We start from the raw sequence: 16,499 nt of genomic DNA on the forward strand, positions 1-16,499 counted from the left end.
TTTCTAAATAATATTTTTGTCTCATTTCACAGTGTAACGAAATGTATGTGGCAAGGAACCAAGCCTCCACCTAAGCACTAGCAAATGTCTAAAATATGTTCTCTATAAATTGGTATACCATTCTAATACAGTAGCTAGATCAGTAGAACTATAGAGTTTGGCTTACAATTTTCAAAGTCCTCCACCCTACCAGATCTAACTAGGCATCCACCCCTTGCCTAACATCCAAAAAAATAAATAAAATAATATGTAAAAAAATCCCTAAAAATGAAAACCTAGCCTTCCAAGCATTTTTATGTGAACTAGTTGTATTGCTTTCTCAGGGAAAAGGTCATTCTTGGAGTAATAGTTTATAACATTAGTCATTTTAATATGTGGAAAGAGAGAATTTGAATTTTTGATTGGAGGTAGATTCATTTTCATTTAAACAGGAAGACTTTCATAGTTTGTTCAGTCTTTGCTTTGATCATTTCATAGCTGAAAGACTTCTTAAAGTCCATGTATCCTTCTGGTCACTCCTTTGATATGTTAATGAGTTCTCTGTCTCCTTAGGGAGAACAGAGATCAAGGATCCTACCGGGACGTCCAGCAAAAAAGTGAACGCAGGCGAATGCATTCATCAGATGATGTATTTAGTGAAGAAAAACATCCTTCCAGACCATCAGTAGCAAAAGATTACCTTGTTGAAAAAGATGCCTCTTGCAGCTTTAAGAAGAATGAAAAATCATATGCTGCACAAACTAACAAAGAGAATTCTCAAAAGCCAGAGATCTATGCAACAGTTGAAACTCAAATTCCATCTAAAAGCCTATTAGAAGAACAGAGCTCAGTCCCTTTGTCTACTCACTCTTCAGTGAATACACAAATGGGGTCAGCTCAGGTTTCAGCTTCTCTCCCCAGAAATTACCAGAAAACTGATACCTCTAGGTTAACATCTGTGGTTACACCAAGACCTTTTGGTGTCCACTCAAGAGGAATCTCATCACTTCCCAGATCATTTACGGTAAAACTCCTTCAATTTCTTCATGTTTGTGAATGTTACTATCTTGAATCGTTAACCCAATAGCCGTTTTAACCTTTTCATGCATTTAGTTTTAAATTTCCTGCCCCTGTTTAACAAAGGAGGTATTAATAATGGAGCAAATAATTCTGTCAGTTTCCTAAACAATTGTTGATGTTTATGTACTTAAAACAATGATCTGCTTCCTATGAATAGATGTCTGATAAATATATTGGTACAATATTTTTTGGTAAAAGTTCATGTTTCCTTGCTAGAAAATTTATTGACCTATCAGTACATATTCTGAAACGTACTTAGCATAATTATACTTTTAGCTGATGTAAATTGTCATTCCATCAAAGTCAATGGAACTAGAACAATTTTATACCAACCAAGCTTAATATATTATTAATGAACCCTAATACGGGCAATCAGCATATCTGCATAAATTGTATTGTCTTTTCCATAATTCCCTAGCTGCCCTAATTTTGAAACTGATGTGTCTAAAAGTATGCTATTTTAATGCATTTCTTTTAAATCCAAACTTGAATTAGTTATTCTGCTCACATGCATCTGAGAGGGGAAAAAACCCATCTTGCTCTTTTAGTAATAGTGGACAATAGGATAGTGGGTGTGGCAATGGGAAATTGCATTGAAAGAATGGATGGAGAAAAAGATAAGGAAACTTCTGTGGCTGAGCTCTCTAGACTATTTAGCTTAGTTTGCTGAGAATCAAACTTGAGGCTTTTATGCTTTTTAAAAAAAGCAGCATGTGCCAATATAAACAACAACATTTTCATTCCAGGTGGACGATGTCCAGAAGTATAATGGAGAAGTAGATGGAGCCAAGAGATCTCAAAGGTTGCTCACCAGCTATTCATTTTCAACACTGGAAGCAGGACCACTTCTCTCTGCAGATGAAATGACAAGTGGTGGCAAGGAGGAAAAGGAAAGCATTAAAAGAACAGAGTCTCCTACACTGAGAGCCTCTGCTACATCTCAATACCAGGATGCAGTGGCCCCTGGTCTTAAATCAGAGTATTATACTCATCCTGACCCTATTACAGTTGCATCTTCTGCAGAAATAAGAAGCCTGCCAGAGCCAGAGGTTTCAGTGTCACAGGTGAGTTTGGAAAGTATATAATTACCCACAGTAACCTGGTAGTACTAAGATAGTGTGAACAAATATTAAAGCCGTAGGTTAACATGCTTCACCAGTAAGAGAGGTATTCAGAGAAACAAATAAACCATTTCACTTAAGAAGCGCTTCTCTTTCCCATGGAGTATGAAAAATTAAATATTTGGCCTGTGTAATTTGTTCTTTTGATTACTACAATCTTTCTAAACCTCTTTTCTCTGTTTTGAGTTTGTCCCTGTCTCTGTTTCTTGTAAAAATTGAGCTAAATTTTCAGTTTAGCATTAAGCAGGTTTCTATTTTTGTACTCACAATTATTTGCAGCAGCAATTAAGGTCACTAGGACATTGAAGAATCTGGTTTGTGGGCTTAATTAGGTTAGTTGCACTAGCGTTTATTTGCACCCTCAAACTTTAGGAATGAATGCCAGCTTCTGAAAATCTAACCTTTAAATGTGCTAAGCATTACTCCAGGTTTCACTTTTTATTGCAATGCCTTGAGGTAGGGTTTCCCCCCCCAATAGTTCTTTTGATTGCTTTACTCTGATTGTATTCACTAATTACTTTAAAAAAATAAATCACTTCCTCAATATTTGCCTGTTTAATGGAAAGTTTCCAACTTTGGTTCAGAAGTTAGGTCCTGTGCTCTACTTTCAGAGCTCTGGGGCATATAAGGTACCATAATTCTTCCACTGCTGACTGCTGTTTCCTGCCCTTTTTTCAAATGTAACCCGAATACCAATAGTGTCAGCTGTCAGTAGCTTCTTGCAACAGTTGACAACATCACTAACTCCCAAGATCATGCTGGGAGTCGCATTCTCTACATTGTTTATGCTGCTGTAGATAGCAGTTATGTCAGCTGTTGGAGGGAAAATACAGGACTCTGAATTCCAATTGGTGCAATCACTTCCTGCTCTACTTTTGTTTTAAAATAGATTTGCAAATATTTTGAACAGTTTTTTTTTTTTTAAACCAACTTTGAAACGAAATATTTTTCATTTTACACCACAGGCTCCTAGCGTTGCTGCCTGGCCTGTCATCCTACTTTATTTAATCAAAGGTTCTGACAGCATGATTGCATGTAGGAGGAGATGGTTTCAATGCATTGCAGTAAAAGTAATTATATTAGGCTAGATATGGGTCCTTGTTTATGGCTCATGTGAGCTGAATGGAAACAAAATGTTCTGGGTCATATTTCATTCTATTCTCTGTATCAAAACTCAGACCAAGGCTAGCTGGGGCTTGGTGATCAGGTATGTGATGGTAAACTCTCCTGCCTGGCAAACGAGGCATTTTTTTTTTATATACAGCATGCGTCAAGCTATAGTTAAGGTGGGAACTCCTTTCCCACAAATTGAGATGTCCACTTGTGTGCTGGTAAGGCATTTCACAGCCAAGTGAGAGACTGGTATCTCTGTGAACCACTGAACCAATCAGGCGGCATTTGTAGAGCACCGTAGGCATTGGGATGGACCTGTCCAAATGGTGCAGTTCAGTGCATGGAGACGGAGTGCCCTTCTGTTCAGAGCTGGTCTTGAGGAGGGAGAACACATCTTCAGATTGAGGAGATGAAAATAATAGACATGAGACCTTCTTGCAGTGTGGATTGATATAAATTTAAATAATCAAGTTTAACTGGTTCTGTATTTGTATTTTTCAGTTATTTTCCTAAAGAAAGGTTGAGTCTCATTAGTTTATTTGCATATCAGAATGTGTTGATATGCAAATGAATCTAGTCTATACACTAAATTAGATACTACTTTTGCTAATTAGGAGAATACACTATCTATACACATTTATTTAAGCAATTATATAGCTTAACATACATTTATTCAGATTCTTAATTGTTACTTTTTATTATGATAGAAAATGGTGAATGATGCATTTCTTAGACTGATTTGCAAGGATATGCTGGATATGTAAACTTTTTTGCTTATCAAAACATACTTTGTATTAAAACTAATTGATTTATTGAACAAAGGAAGTAGTATCTATAGTTTAGTAAATTGAAGTGATTGTTTTTCTGATCACCATGTCAAGCTTTCTTATGTTTTCATTTGTCATTGAACTGAACTAGTTGACTAAATTGAAATGAAGAAATTAATCTCTGCACCTGCAGAAGAGACTACTGCTGTCAAATGCTAGTTTAGTACTTCAACAAACTCTCTGGTTCCAGTGCTTAGCCAGTGACTTCTCCTAGTTCAGCAGTTTGATTTTCTTTAAAACTTTAAATGTTTTTAATAAATTATAACAAGTTTGTGTTAGCATATGTTGTCATAATTTCAAATTTAACTTTAAATACATTTTTCTTTTTATAAATAAACAAACCTATTTAATTTAAATAAAAATATCATTGATTTTTATCCATCCTACATTTATGGAATATTTAACAGCCAAATACTTTCTTAATATGATACTGTATTGAATTTACTCAATATACTATATTAAATTTAGTATAATGCTCTCCTTCTATTCAGTGAGATCAGTTGTATAGCAAGAAAAGTAAAAGCCTATTTAAATAATATAAGGGCATTTACTGGTTTATAAGCTAATAGCTGTATCTTAGACTAATAACTAACTCAGAAATATCTGTCCTGGACTTGTATACTGTGAGTGTCTGTGACTTTATTGGCCAAGATGATTACCTGGTAAACAGGAAGAAATGTCATATTGGTGTATTGCAGTATGTGCCTCTTCTGCAACCTGGGCTCTGACTATTGTAAACCCCTCTGCACAACTGGCTATTGTCCTCCGACTTGCCCAACCATATGGCTGCCTCTGCTTGTAACCTCCTCTTTGTGTCATCCCACCCAGTCTTATTATTTGCTATATTTTCCCTGCTCCTCCTTGCTCATTATAATTTAGCTCTTCTTCCATCACTAATTAGAATAATTCCTCTGATTGAATTGTTTTGATATTAATGTATATAGGGTTAGACAGTGACATGATGGGGGGTAGAGGCTAGAAATTAGGATGACAACATTTGTAAGTATATGGAGGGAGATTTGAGGACAGTTGCTACTCAGAATTGTGTAGAATGTCCAGGAATTGTGCAGATCTTTGTATTCTTCTTCGAGTGCTTGCTCATGTCCATTCAGCTTAGGTGTATGTGCTTGCCACATGCACCAGTGCTAGAAGTTTTTCCCTCAGCAGTATCTGTAGGGGACCCGCTCCAGCATCCCCTGTAGTGGCGCGCACATGCCATGGTATATAGGGCGCCACCAGTTCTCGCCACCCTCAGTTCCTTCTTGCCACCAGTGATGGTGCTGGAACTGTTGCTGCTTCAGCCAGTGATGTTGCTACTCGTTCATACGAACTAATTATCTCCTGAATGATACTGTATATAATACAGTAATAGTGGCCTACCCTGCCACAGTAAAGGGTTTAGTATTAACATATTCGTTTTGTGTAATGTCCATTTTAACATTTTCAACCCAAAAAAATCTAAATGAAGTGTTACGATTTTCTCATTTCGATAATGTTGAAAAACAATTCACTTTGACTTTTATAATGTCAATTAATTTTGTTTCAGCTTTTATATTATATCATATTACATTATATTATAGTGTTTCAATATTATCAAAATGAAATTATATTTTTCATAGTTCTGAGTTGACTTTTTTCAGAATTTTTGTTTCATGGTAAATTTCAAAATGTTAGAATTTCCCAGGAATGGAAATTTTGGTTTCTGAGCAACTCTAGTAATTTGCTTACAATTTAAGACCCCTGTGTTCATACAGAATGCATTCATTAGAACTCCACACAGAGACAGTGGTCCACACGAATAGATCCCGTTACAGGATTGGGGCCTAAAGGAGCATGGCTTACCCCTGCCTTAGTATGCATAATTATACATGAAATGAGTCATTTTATCCAGCTTTTTCAAATTCCAGGTTATGAGCCTCAGTCTCATGAGGCAGTTAATTCCACAGGTTAACTATATTATGTATGACTGGGGTGACCAGATGTCCCGATTTTATAGGCACAGTCCCGATATTTGGGACTTTTTTTTATATAGGCACCTATTTACTTACACACACACACACACACACACACACACACACACACACACACACACACACGTGTCCCAATTTTTCACATTTGCTATCTGGTCACCCTATGTATGACGACTCATTTAGGGTTTTCATTTCTTCAAATCTTTCATAATTAATTTAATAAATTGGTCTCTTGAGATACAATTTGTGTAAACTAGCTGTCCATTTCACCTTTCCTGGGTGTCACACTGTCAGCTAATTCCTTCCTATAAACTCTTATTAAAGCATTTTGCACTAAACACCATGTTATGATGAATTTAATAATATCTACAGACAGTTAAATATGTATGTGTATACTAAATGTCTTCTATGTAACCTTTAAAACATAATTATCTAAGTAAAAAAGCTAGTTAGCATGTTCTACAAAGAAAACCGCTTTATAGTCAGTTAATAGATAATTAAAGCGTACATTGTGAGTAGCCTCACTTATTTAGTGGATAAACTTTCCTTCATGTAGATGCCTGTGACACCAGATAGTGCAGTGTCATGTTTTATTTTTCAGGACCTGTACAGTGAAATGAGAATCAGTATAAACCAGAGACCTGGTAACAGTCGCAACTTTGGGTTCATCACAAATTGGAAACCTTCTGGGGTTTTTATACAAACAATTGAAGAAGGTAAACTAATATTTAACTCTTTTATGAACTTTGCTCTTACTGTTAATGGATTGAGACTGCTAGACAAAGGCATTTAATTTTAATGATGAATGAAAATCTTCCAAAGAATTTAGATGGAAAGAAAGTGAAAAGAAAACAGTTTTTGACTGTTAAAGGCTAAATACGCTATGCTTCCTCTGTATTTTCATCCACTAAAATTGGTTTAATTTAGAAATATTTGAAAGTGTATTTTGAAGTAAAGAAGTCTTAAATCCATAGCAATGGTGTAAATTCTGGTTTATTTACCAGACATCATTCTAAGGCTTCAGAATGTCTGCTAAATACAATTACTTACTTAGGGATATCACAGGGACATGCAGATAAAATAGACTGCTCCTTTCTTGGAGTATATTTTAAAAGGTTTCACTTCCTACAACCTTAGAGACAAATGCATAGGAAAGGTATTTGTGAGCAGACTATTTTTTAATTTCAGGTTTCCTTTCCTCCACTATGTTAAAGATTGTAAAATATTACATTCCATGAGTAACTGTAGCTTCTAAATGATCTGCATGACTTTTTTTTTTTTTTTTGAAGTAACAAAAAGGAATTAGTCAGTTTCATTTGGTGTTGGAATAAATACTCACAAATTATAGTGCCATTTTCTTCAGATATTTACTAATATCCAGGATTAATCATTTTTTTTCCTGTGGAAATGAATCTTACACTAATCAATATCTCTTAAGTTTCTTGTAGTTGATTTTAAAGAACAAATTAAAATTATTTGTATTACATTGCTATTTATTTTTAAAAATTCAGCTATAAATTGTTCATTCAACCACCCCTTCCCACGAAACTATAAACTGTCAAGTCTTATGGAGTACACTGATATTTTTTCAGTAACATTCACTCCATATTCGATAATGTCCTTGGTTACAACTAAAATAGTACCTTGCAGTAAGACAGGCTTAAAACCAGAGCAGAGAAGACACCATTGGAAGCTTCATATTGGCCTGGCACTTCATTGCATTTCTTTTCAGAGAGAGAAAAATAATTGTGTAACAATCACCTTACACGTTGACTTTAAAATGAAAGCGAAGGCCAGGTTTTAAATCACTGTTAATCATGGCTTGCTCCTTCCAGATTTAACAGGCTAAAACAATTGATAACTGCTTTATCCAAAAGGCAATTTAAATTTGTTTTCACTGCCACTAAGTCTGTTTTACATCAGTTACTTTGTGCAAAGGCCTGTCTCTATATGCTCTTTAGTGTAAATCAGAAATATATTTTACCATATGAAGCTAGCTGAGCATTAGTTTGCTACCATAATATTCAAATAGAACTAAAGAAATACTTGTATCGAAAATAAGAGTAGAAAAATGGCAATATTTACACTTCTTCTTAGAAAGGAAAATACCTTTTATCTGCAGGAAAAATTATGAAAAAAATACCTTAACTAAGTGTTTCAATCTTCATCTAAAAGCCTGTGTACTGGAATGAAAAAATGCTCAGTTCACACAAGTGGTCATCTGATGTCTGTCTACAGATGCTGGGGTCTCCAGATTACAAGTGCCATTGGTTCACATTTGGTTGGTTGGTCTGGTCCTGAATATCTTACCTTCTGGGGTGGTATGGGAGGATTTGTGTGACCTTCAATTCTTCAGCTTTTTTCCTGGAGGCTTACTTGAGAGTCCAGCTTTTTCCCCACATGCAATTCCATGCAATCTTTTGCTACTCCAGTTGAGTAGACGCACACCACTCACTTTGAAGACCGACTTTAGCTCAGTCAAGTCTTTTGATGTCCAGTTCCCTGCCTGGCAAAACAAGGTTTACAAAACAAGGTTGGAGACAAAATTCAGGATCTTTGAAGCTCACAGCTGTCCCCCATTGTCTTTCTAGTGCATACCCAGGTATTCTTATATGGGAAGCCATTGTGTTGCCTTTCTGTATGCTTCCCATTAACTTAAAGCAATGAAGGGGTATAATAAACATAACATTAACCCTAATGCAAGTTAAATCAATGCATTCACTTGGGAAAATCGTCTAATACAATATGATATAACTGTACTTCACTGACCTGGTCACTTGAACTGTTGATACCATGACATCAATATTCACTTATCATTACATAGCAATTCCCGCAGCATTCATAATCTTGTTACATGTTAGCTCCATTTATGTCACCGCATCAGTTAAAATTCAGCTTATCATTATTGACCGATATCAGGATGCCTGCACTGTCTTGCTTCTAAGTGAGAAAGAGGCAGCAAGAATTTTGCAATGAACAGGCTACCTGCAATATGAAATGCAAATCTGAAAGTTTTTTGTTCCCCTCCAACTTCCACAGATCTATTTTATAATAGAAAACTATATAGTACTTCTACACTAACCAAGATACCCAGCATTACATATCCCAGAGAGGCCAGGGTACGATAGCAAGTTTTACTAAATTTACTTAAATTTCTGGCTATAAGCATTGTTTTCAGGAAACAAACTGAATAGCCACTTTCCCCATCCTGACTTTGGTATAAGTGTTTACCCCCAGACATGAGGAATTTTTGGTCTGATCTGTTAGGTAGCACTGCAGACCTTGGCCAGCTGCAAGTAGATGATGAAATCATTGCTGTTGACGGCACAAGAGTTTCACAAATGGACCATAATCAGTGGGAGAAAGCCATGGCCAATGCACTAGAAACTGGAAACCTGGTCATGGATGTCAGACGATATGGAAAAAATGGTGAGTTGTTTCGCTGGGCAGCTACAGTCTGTTGTATAAGGTGAATAAGCTTTGTTTAGTGAAGTTGCTCTGATGGGTTGGGGCCTGTAGTCCTTGCTTCGGCAACACCTTTTCTGAAACTACATGCTTTGTTAGTTTTCAGAGTAGCAGCCGTGTTAGTCCGTATCCGCAAAAAGAAGAACAGGAGTACTTGTGGCACCTTAGAGACTAACAAATTTATTAGAGCATAAGCTTTCGTGGACTACAGCCCACTTCTTGCTTTGTTAGTGTGTGTATTTTATTATAACACAACTTGGGGTTTCTTTTTTATATGGTTTGTATCGCAAATAACTTAACTAGCAAGTCTGCTAACCTTAAACTGGTGACCACTCTGTTATGCGTTGGTCTAATTTTTGAGGGAGTGCATAGTTGCATGTACGTCCTAGATTATTTTGTTAGATACATAAGGGCACCACACAAAGGAATTGAAAATACCCCCTTCTTGCCACCTCAGTTTAGGGGTGGAGGATAGTCCTGTCAGACCAGGAGGTGATGTCCATTCCTAGGATCCTTGCTGGCATCTGAGAGAGGCAGCAGTGTCCCCCTTTTCTGATGTAACATTGCACCCTGCGTCCCCCTCAGGATGGAGGATGTGTGCGAAATGAGCAGCTGGTGGGGAGGGAGAGTGTAGAGCTTGCCATTGCCCGACTGTGTTATGATTGGCCCATTCAGGGGAGGGCTATAAGAGCTGATTAGGTCATTCAGCCCATCCATTTGGCATTAAAAATTCCCTCCTACTCATACTAGCACCATGCTGGCCCTGTAGCATGGACATACACTTACATTCTTGCTGGGTTGTGTAGTTGCCTTGCCAGAAATCCAGATATGCTCTGGGGCTGGCCCTTTTTAGGATCAGGAAAGGATTTTCCCTCTGCCCACGTATTGCTGATGTGCAGTGAGTGTTTGGCATTCACCATTAGAAGTTCATGCATTGGGGTAAGTAGAAAAAGTTATTAGTTTAAAAACAAACAAACAAAGTGGTCTGTCACAACTTGTCTAGTGTCCAGTGTAGGTTAGGCTAGAAAGTAATGGGATCAGCTCTTGCAATAAACCTAGGAGGCTTCTCACAGAGACCTTAATTGATTTTGGGGTTTTGAGTGGTTTTAAGTCCTCTGTAAATTAAGGCACTTCTCATTTATACACTCATGTCCTGCAGGAGGGGAAGGTGATGTGGGAGTCCATCTCCTGGGATGAATTCCTGGTTGAGGTCAATGTAGAGGTTAGGCCAGGGTAGCCATCTCCTTATCCATTTTGCTGCTTTGGTTTAGTTACGGTGAGGACAACTTCTCTTCCTAGTTACTATACAGTTAAAGGTGCTGTCTGCCATTTAAAACTCTTTACCTGTGTGGTCTAATCAATTGCAGTGTGGGTTATAACATCCATCCATAAATTTTCAGGGACAAATTTGGTGGATTGTACTCCTGTAAAACTTGTAGATAATGTTCCAGGAGCAGTGTCTGTCAGTTAAAATACAACTTACTGCTCACTCCCCCTATGGCTTGATTATAGGTGAGAGAACTTTTGTCCTTTCCAATGACATTGTTGTGAAAAAATAACTTTCAATTAATATGAATATCTATATTTGTAATGTTGAACTACAGAACTTCATGTTTATGTAATGAATCTTAGTAAACTTGCTAGTATTTCTCAAGCCCATCTTTTGACTAACTCTTGCTTGTTATGGGAAGCTGGTCTGTTTATAAAAGCCCTAACCATTTCCTGTCTTTACGAATTCTACCTACTTCATCTTTCTCTCTTCTTGTTTTTTTTAAATGAGAATGTGTTTTCACTAACTTTTATTCTTTATACTTTGACTTTTCTGTCCACATTCATTTCTTGATCTCCATGTGCCAATCAGATTGGGGCAAAGACCAGCCTTCCCTGCCATATGTAAGGCATAAAACCCTCAATCTCACCAGTATGGCTACCAACATTGTAGGTACACCTGAAAATAAATGGATTGATGCAACTTCTGGAGATCAGAATTCTACGAACTCTTCAAACATATCAGCCAAAAGAGATTTCTCCTACAGCCTTCAAAATTCTGTAAGACTTTTTTTTTTTCAGGGGGTGAAGGGTGTTTGGGTGTTGGGAGCAGAAATGAAGGGAAAGCTTTAAGGCCTCACAGAGGAATAAGAAAGTAATTGTAGTAATTCCAGGAAAGCAGTTTTCATTTTGCTTTCTAACTAGAATACTAGAATCTATTAATATATTTAAATATATTAATTCCTGTGTCTAACTTATTTCTGTACAAAACTAGTGTAATATGTGGAGTCACAGCATCACACGGTAGCAATATTTTTGTTCTGGTAGCAATTACATTTTTAGGTAACTGATTTCTGCATAACTGCACAAAGACTGCATGGTATAGTAAAATTATTTGAGCACTGATGTAGTTTCAGACATAGGAGCACATTCTCCAGAATGAGCGGCACAAAGGAGCCATATTCTGGCCATAAATAGCCAGCGGACAATTCCCCTTGTGGGGAGGAACTCTCCATTCATCTAAACCTAGCGGTGGCAGCTCTTATGCTAGATGGCATTTTCACCCCAGGATAGGAGTGGGCTGAGGACTTGACAGATTGGATCTCTGTTTTTTCAATCCGCCGCTGATATAATTTAGAGCAGCCACTAGGCTGCTCTTGATGTCTGCGCCAGGCCGGTACAGAATCAGAGGGTTCCCTGATTCCCCTTTGCCCTTGTTGAGTCTAGGGGTGATTCTCCCCTGCATCTAGAGTTTAGATTTACTAATTTATTCAGAATGACGACATACTGTTTGGTCTTCCTGGCTGCATAATAAAATAAGCGTGAACATCTTTACTGAATGAAGATTGATGGCTTTTTTCAGTAGACAAGGAGTGAGGAGCAGTTTGGTTTTGTCATTATATTGTTTGTGTACTTGAATTATTGTTAAGTTATGTACATGTAGTGGTCACCTTTAAAAATTTGCCAATTTTGCCTTAAATAAAGTTACTGCAGGGTTTGCTGTATTCCCTTTACTTCCATATGCTTATTATAGGAAACACATGGGATACTGCTAATACTGAGATGATGTTGTTTAAGGCCAATAACACATTTTGAGTGACCTCTCTATGCCCAGATGAGTGTAAGCAATACAAAAAAAAAAGTACCAGCTGTTTTAAGTTTAATCAGAACATATTTTTGATTATAATAACCCTTAGAGCATGAATTCTTTAGAAATGCGCAGTACAAGGGATTTCCAGTTTAAATGAATGCTGCCATTCCAAGAAACAGAAATTGTGTACTTTTATTTATAAACAAAACACTGGGGTATCCATCTTGGCCCATGACATTAAGTCACCAGAAAATGGTTTCCTTTCGGCCATCATCTTGCAACTGGTCATTAATCCCAGCTAATGCCTACGGTCTTTTTATTATATAAAATATATGCAAGAAGATTTAAACAATTTCTTTAACTTGAGGAATTTATAACAACCTGACACACTTTGCTGTGTGGAATTCCTATGGGAGGAAATGTTAAACTTGATTCACATGAAATTATACTAAAATAGTTTCCTATTTGTAGGATACTGGAGCAAAAGTGATAAATGGAATGCAAGCAGATCCCAGCTCTAATGAACAAAAAGGTAAACTGTCAATATTTTCAGCTACTAATTGAGAGGAGAGAACATGGATTATATCTGTAAATATTACTAGTACAGTGAAATAAATATTAGGCCTCTGAGAAAATGAAAGCTACAAGTGTAGCACGTAGGTCCAATTGCATCTGAGAGGCATGGAGTTCTATTCCAGGGAGCATTGAATGGTTTAAGAACTGCAAACATAGTACTGATAAGTTCCTAGATCTCAGCATGACTGGTTGTGGACTGACTGTATGGTAGGGATGAAAGAGGAGAAACAAGAAGATACAGAAACTTAACTCCACCTATCCATTCTGCAATGGTGGTTATAACATAAAGATGCCTTATGCTGATCAGTCTTTCCTCTGCCTTTAAGAATTTGAATATTTGGTTTCTCTCCCTTCCAACCTCCTTTCTGGAGACATGGGATGAAGAGCATCCAAATATCTGTTTTGCTAGAACTCAAGTGTGATACTTCCCTCCACCCCCCCATCCAAACCCCCCCGTATGTGGACTGCTTATTGTTGGCTCTGTGCTATAACTGATAGTGACTCTGTTAACAAAGGTAGCCTTGGGGGGAGGGAAGAAGGGGAGGGAAAGTAGGCACTTAAACCTTCTAATAGAATTCTAATTCCCTAATGGGAATCACTTATGCAATTACATTGTATAGTATTGTAAATGTGCATGGTGGATTATAGGTGAGCCTTGTGAACAGGAGAATATATACATAGGCAAAGGCGCCATTGCATTTGACTCACAGTTAAATTGAGGGTAGTAGAGGAGAAAAGATGCCAAGGAATCTGAGTTTGTAAAATCTATCAGAGACTTTTAAAATCTGGGTGGGATCTTAAGTAAGAAAAATGGTGCTGCCAGATCTCCAGGCCCACACAAAGTGGGTCAACCATGCTGTTATAGTAGATGGATAGCAGTTGTACTAAAATGAAGTACTAATCTTTGTGTGATGTAACCTACTAAAAAAAATCTGCATTTGTTATAATAAAAGGTTAGGTTTTCTCTATCCCTCAGTTTTTTTCAAGTGATGTTACTGTAGATTGGAAAGGTTTGATGAATGTCATTTGTTATCCAGTGGCGATAGTCATTAAAAAAAAAATGTAGTTAGCACCGTATTGACTTTTTTGTATTCTTTGTATTTTTCAAATAGAATCTGAACCTATTTCTTTGAAAAACTTAAAAAGACGGTCACAATTTTTTGAACAAGGTAAAACAAAAAGCTAACATTTCATGTACTTTCATGAAATTGTTCCCACTGTACATTCTACCTATTAAGTCTCTGGTGCTGGGTACTAAACCTTTTCAGTGTTGTTTGTTGCAACCATGACAAAGCAACATAATCCATTTCCGTTCTTTCTCCAGGGTCATCAGGTTGTTACAATTCATGGGTCTACCTTTGTGGTAATGGGCTTTGTGTGATTTTTTTTTTTGTATATGTAAAACTTTTTAAACCTGTGAGATGCTGTTCAAAACACTTTTCCACTTGTAACAGATTTGTTTCAGGTTTGCAACTCCCTACAAAACAGCTTAAAACTGACCATTCCAGCACAGTTTTAGTGCAGAGGCTAAAGAGTTGTTAAAATATTTAATAGTAAATTCAGTTTATTCAAAGCTGCTGCTTTACACCTATGTCCAAATTGATAGAATACAATAAAATGGATAACTTACTATTATAAAGTAGGTAACAATGACCAAGTAAAAAAAAAAATGCAATACAAATTTTGCAAAAAAAGAATTGTATTTTTTTATTATTATTATGCTTTAAGGTGTGCAAAATAAAGCTCTCATTACAGTTTTGTAGGCTTGCTTTTCTGGTATGTTCTGCATGTCACATCTCATATTTTCACTAATGTTGAATATTTAACACTGTCTTCAAAATGGTTTTGTATGTTTCAATATTTTGCTGTAGACCTTGAGGATGAAATTCTGGACCCATGGAAGTCAATAGCATTTTGCCATTGACTCCGGGAGAGCTAGGAATTCACTGAGTGGTTGTCTTTTTAAAGTGACATTTGAAATGCCACTGCACACTTCATGCTGTTCATTTCTAAATTTGTGCTTTGTATTTTTAAACATAATGAAATTTTGAACAAACTGTTAAGATAATACTGTATTTTCCTTGGTTAAATATTTTGTTTCCTTATTATTTTTCATATAATTAATTTAATAGCAGTATTTTATTTGCAATCCTTTTTCCCTCATTTGCAAAAAAAAAAACAACCTCTTTTCATAGAGTAAAGCATACTATGAATATCCACATACATATTGTATTAATAGTTAAAATATATGGTATGTTAATAGTTTCACTTAAGGAGCTTTAATTTTGTCACTAATTATAAATTCCTGTTTTTGAAGATATATAATTAATATAAAAATGAACCTACATTAATTTGACATAAGGCCTCTGAGCCATTATGCTTTTTTGTACACCAAATTTGCTCCACTTTCTCCAGGTTTTGTTATGGTGTAGGAAAATAATAGGTTCCAATAGGTTGCTTTCCTGTTATTTTTTTCCCACCAATTAAATTTTGCAGATGAGTAACATGATTTAAACTATTGGTTATTTTGGACAATAAAATTAAATGGACAGGAATTTGTTTTTTAAATAAACCAAACAAAACAAAAACCTGAATCGTAAGTGTGTATTTCCCACAGTTTTTCCACAGTGTTTAGTTTATCAGTGCAATGCATGCAGTTTTTTATCACTGTGGCATAAGCTCAGAGCTAGAGTGACAACCTTCAAATATCAGGTTTGACACACACTATCAAGTGTGGAAAAAGTCGAAGATGCCCTCTCTATGGGAGTGGAGTAGGAGGTATTTATCTTGGTTAGTAATGGAAGATTAGTTGCTTTTGGAAGGCCTATTGGTATTAATACATGTAAAATGTGAGTCTCTAGCATCCTGAATATATAACCAGTATAACTGAATCCTAACAAAACTGTTTAAGTTAAGAGAGTAGCTTATTTGATTATGAAACAGCATTGAGTTATTTTTTCAGAGTAGCTATGGGAAAACTGTAATTAGTCCTTCATGTTACAAGGCTGGCAATGAACTGCTAATTCAAGACCAAGTAATTATAGATAGCGTCTGAAAGATTTGAACATGTTATAGGGTTATTCTCTTTTCAAAAACTTCCTGGATAGATGTGTATTAGTTTGATTCCTTGACCTAAATAAAGGGAATAGGGTCAAATGAAACAAGTATGGTTTAAAGTTTAACAAATTATATCCTGGAATTCATACAAGTGAAACTTTCCACATTTAAACAAACCTCATAACACATAATTGTAATGTTTTTTTCATTTTTTCTATTTCCCCTCCCTACC

General features: G+C 36.3%; 1 protein-coding gene across 13 annotated transcripts in view; it reads left to right on the top strand.

Annotated features, from left to right (window-relative positions):
- The window catches only part of LMO7 (LIM domain 7), a 185,301-nt gene that overhangs the window by 147,142 nt on the left and 21,660 nt on the right, over positions 1-16,499 (top strand). For 6 of the 13 annotated variants that reach the window (XM_054011491.1, XM_054011445.1, XM_054011484.1 and 3 more), the window contains 8 exons: positions 553-1,003; positions 1,806-2,123; positions 6,692-6,806; positions 9,358-9,519; positions 11,417-11,604; positions 13,106-13,166; positions 14,323-14,379; positions 14,535-14,573. In XM_054011491.1, coding sequence (XP_053867466.1) covers positions 553-1,003; positions 1,806-2,123; positions 6,692-6,806; positions 9,358-9,519; positions 11,417-11,604; positions 13,106-13,166; positions 14,323-14,379; positions 14,535-14,573 — 1,391 coding nt within the window. The remainder of the gene's footprint in view (positions 1-552; positions 1,004-1,805; positions 2,124-6,691; positions 6,807-9,357; positions 9,520-11,416; positions 11,605-13,105; positions 13,167-14,322; positions 14,380-14,534; positions 14,574-16,499) is intronic. The other 7 variants (XM_054011467.1, XM_054011498.1, XM_054011500.1 and 4 more) reach the window with 4 other exon arrangements.

Source organism: Malaclemys terrapin, chromosome 1 (genome assembly GCF_027887155.1).
Source record: "Malaclemys terrapin pileata isolate rMalTer1 chromosome 1, rMalTer1.hap1, whole genome shotgun sequence".
In the NCBI taxonomy this organism is placed as follows: domain Eukaryota; kingdom Metazoa; phylum Chordata; order Testudines; family Emydidae; genus Malaclemys; species Malaclemys terrapin.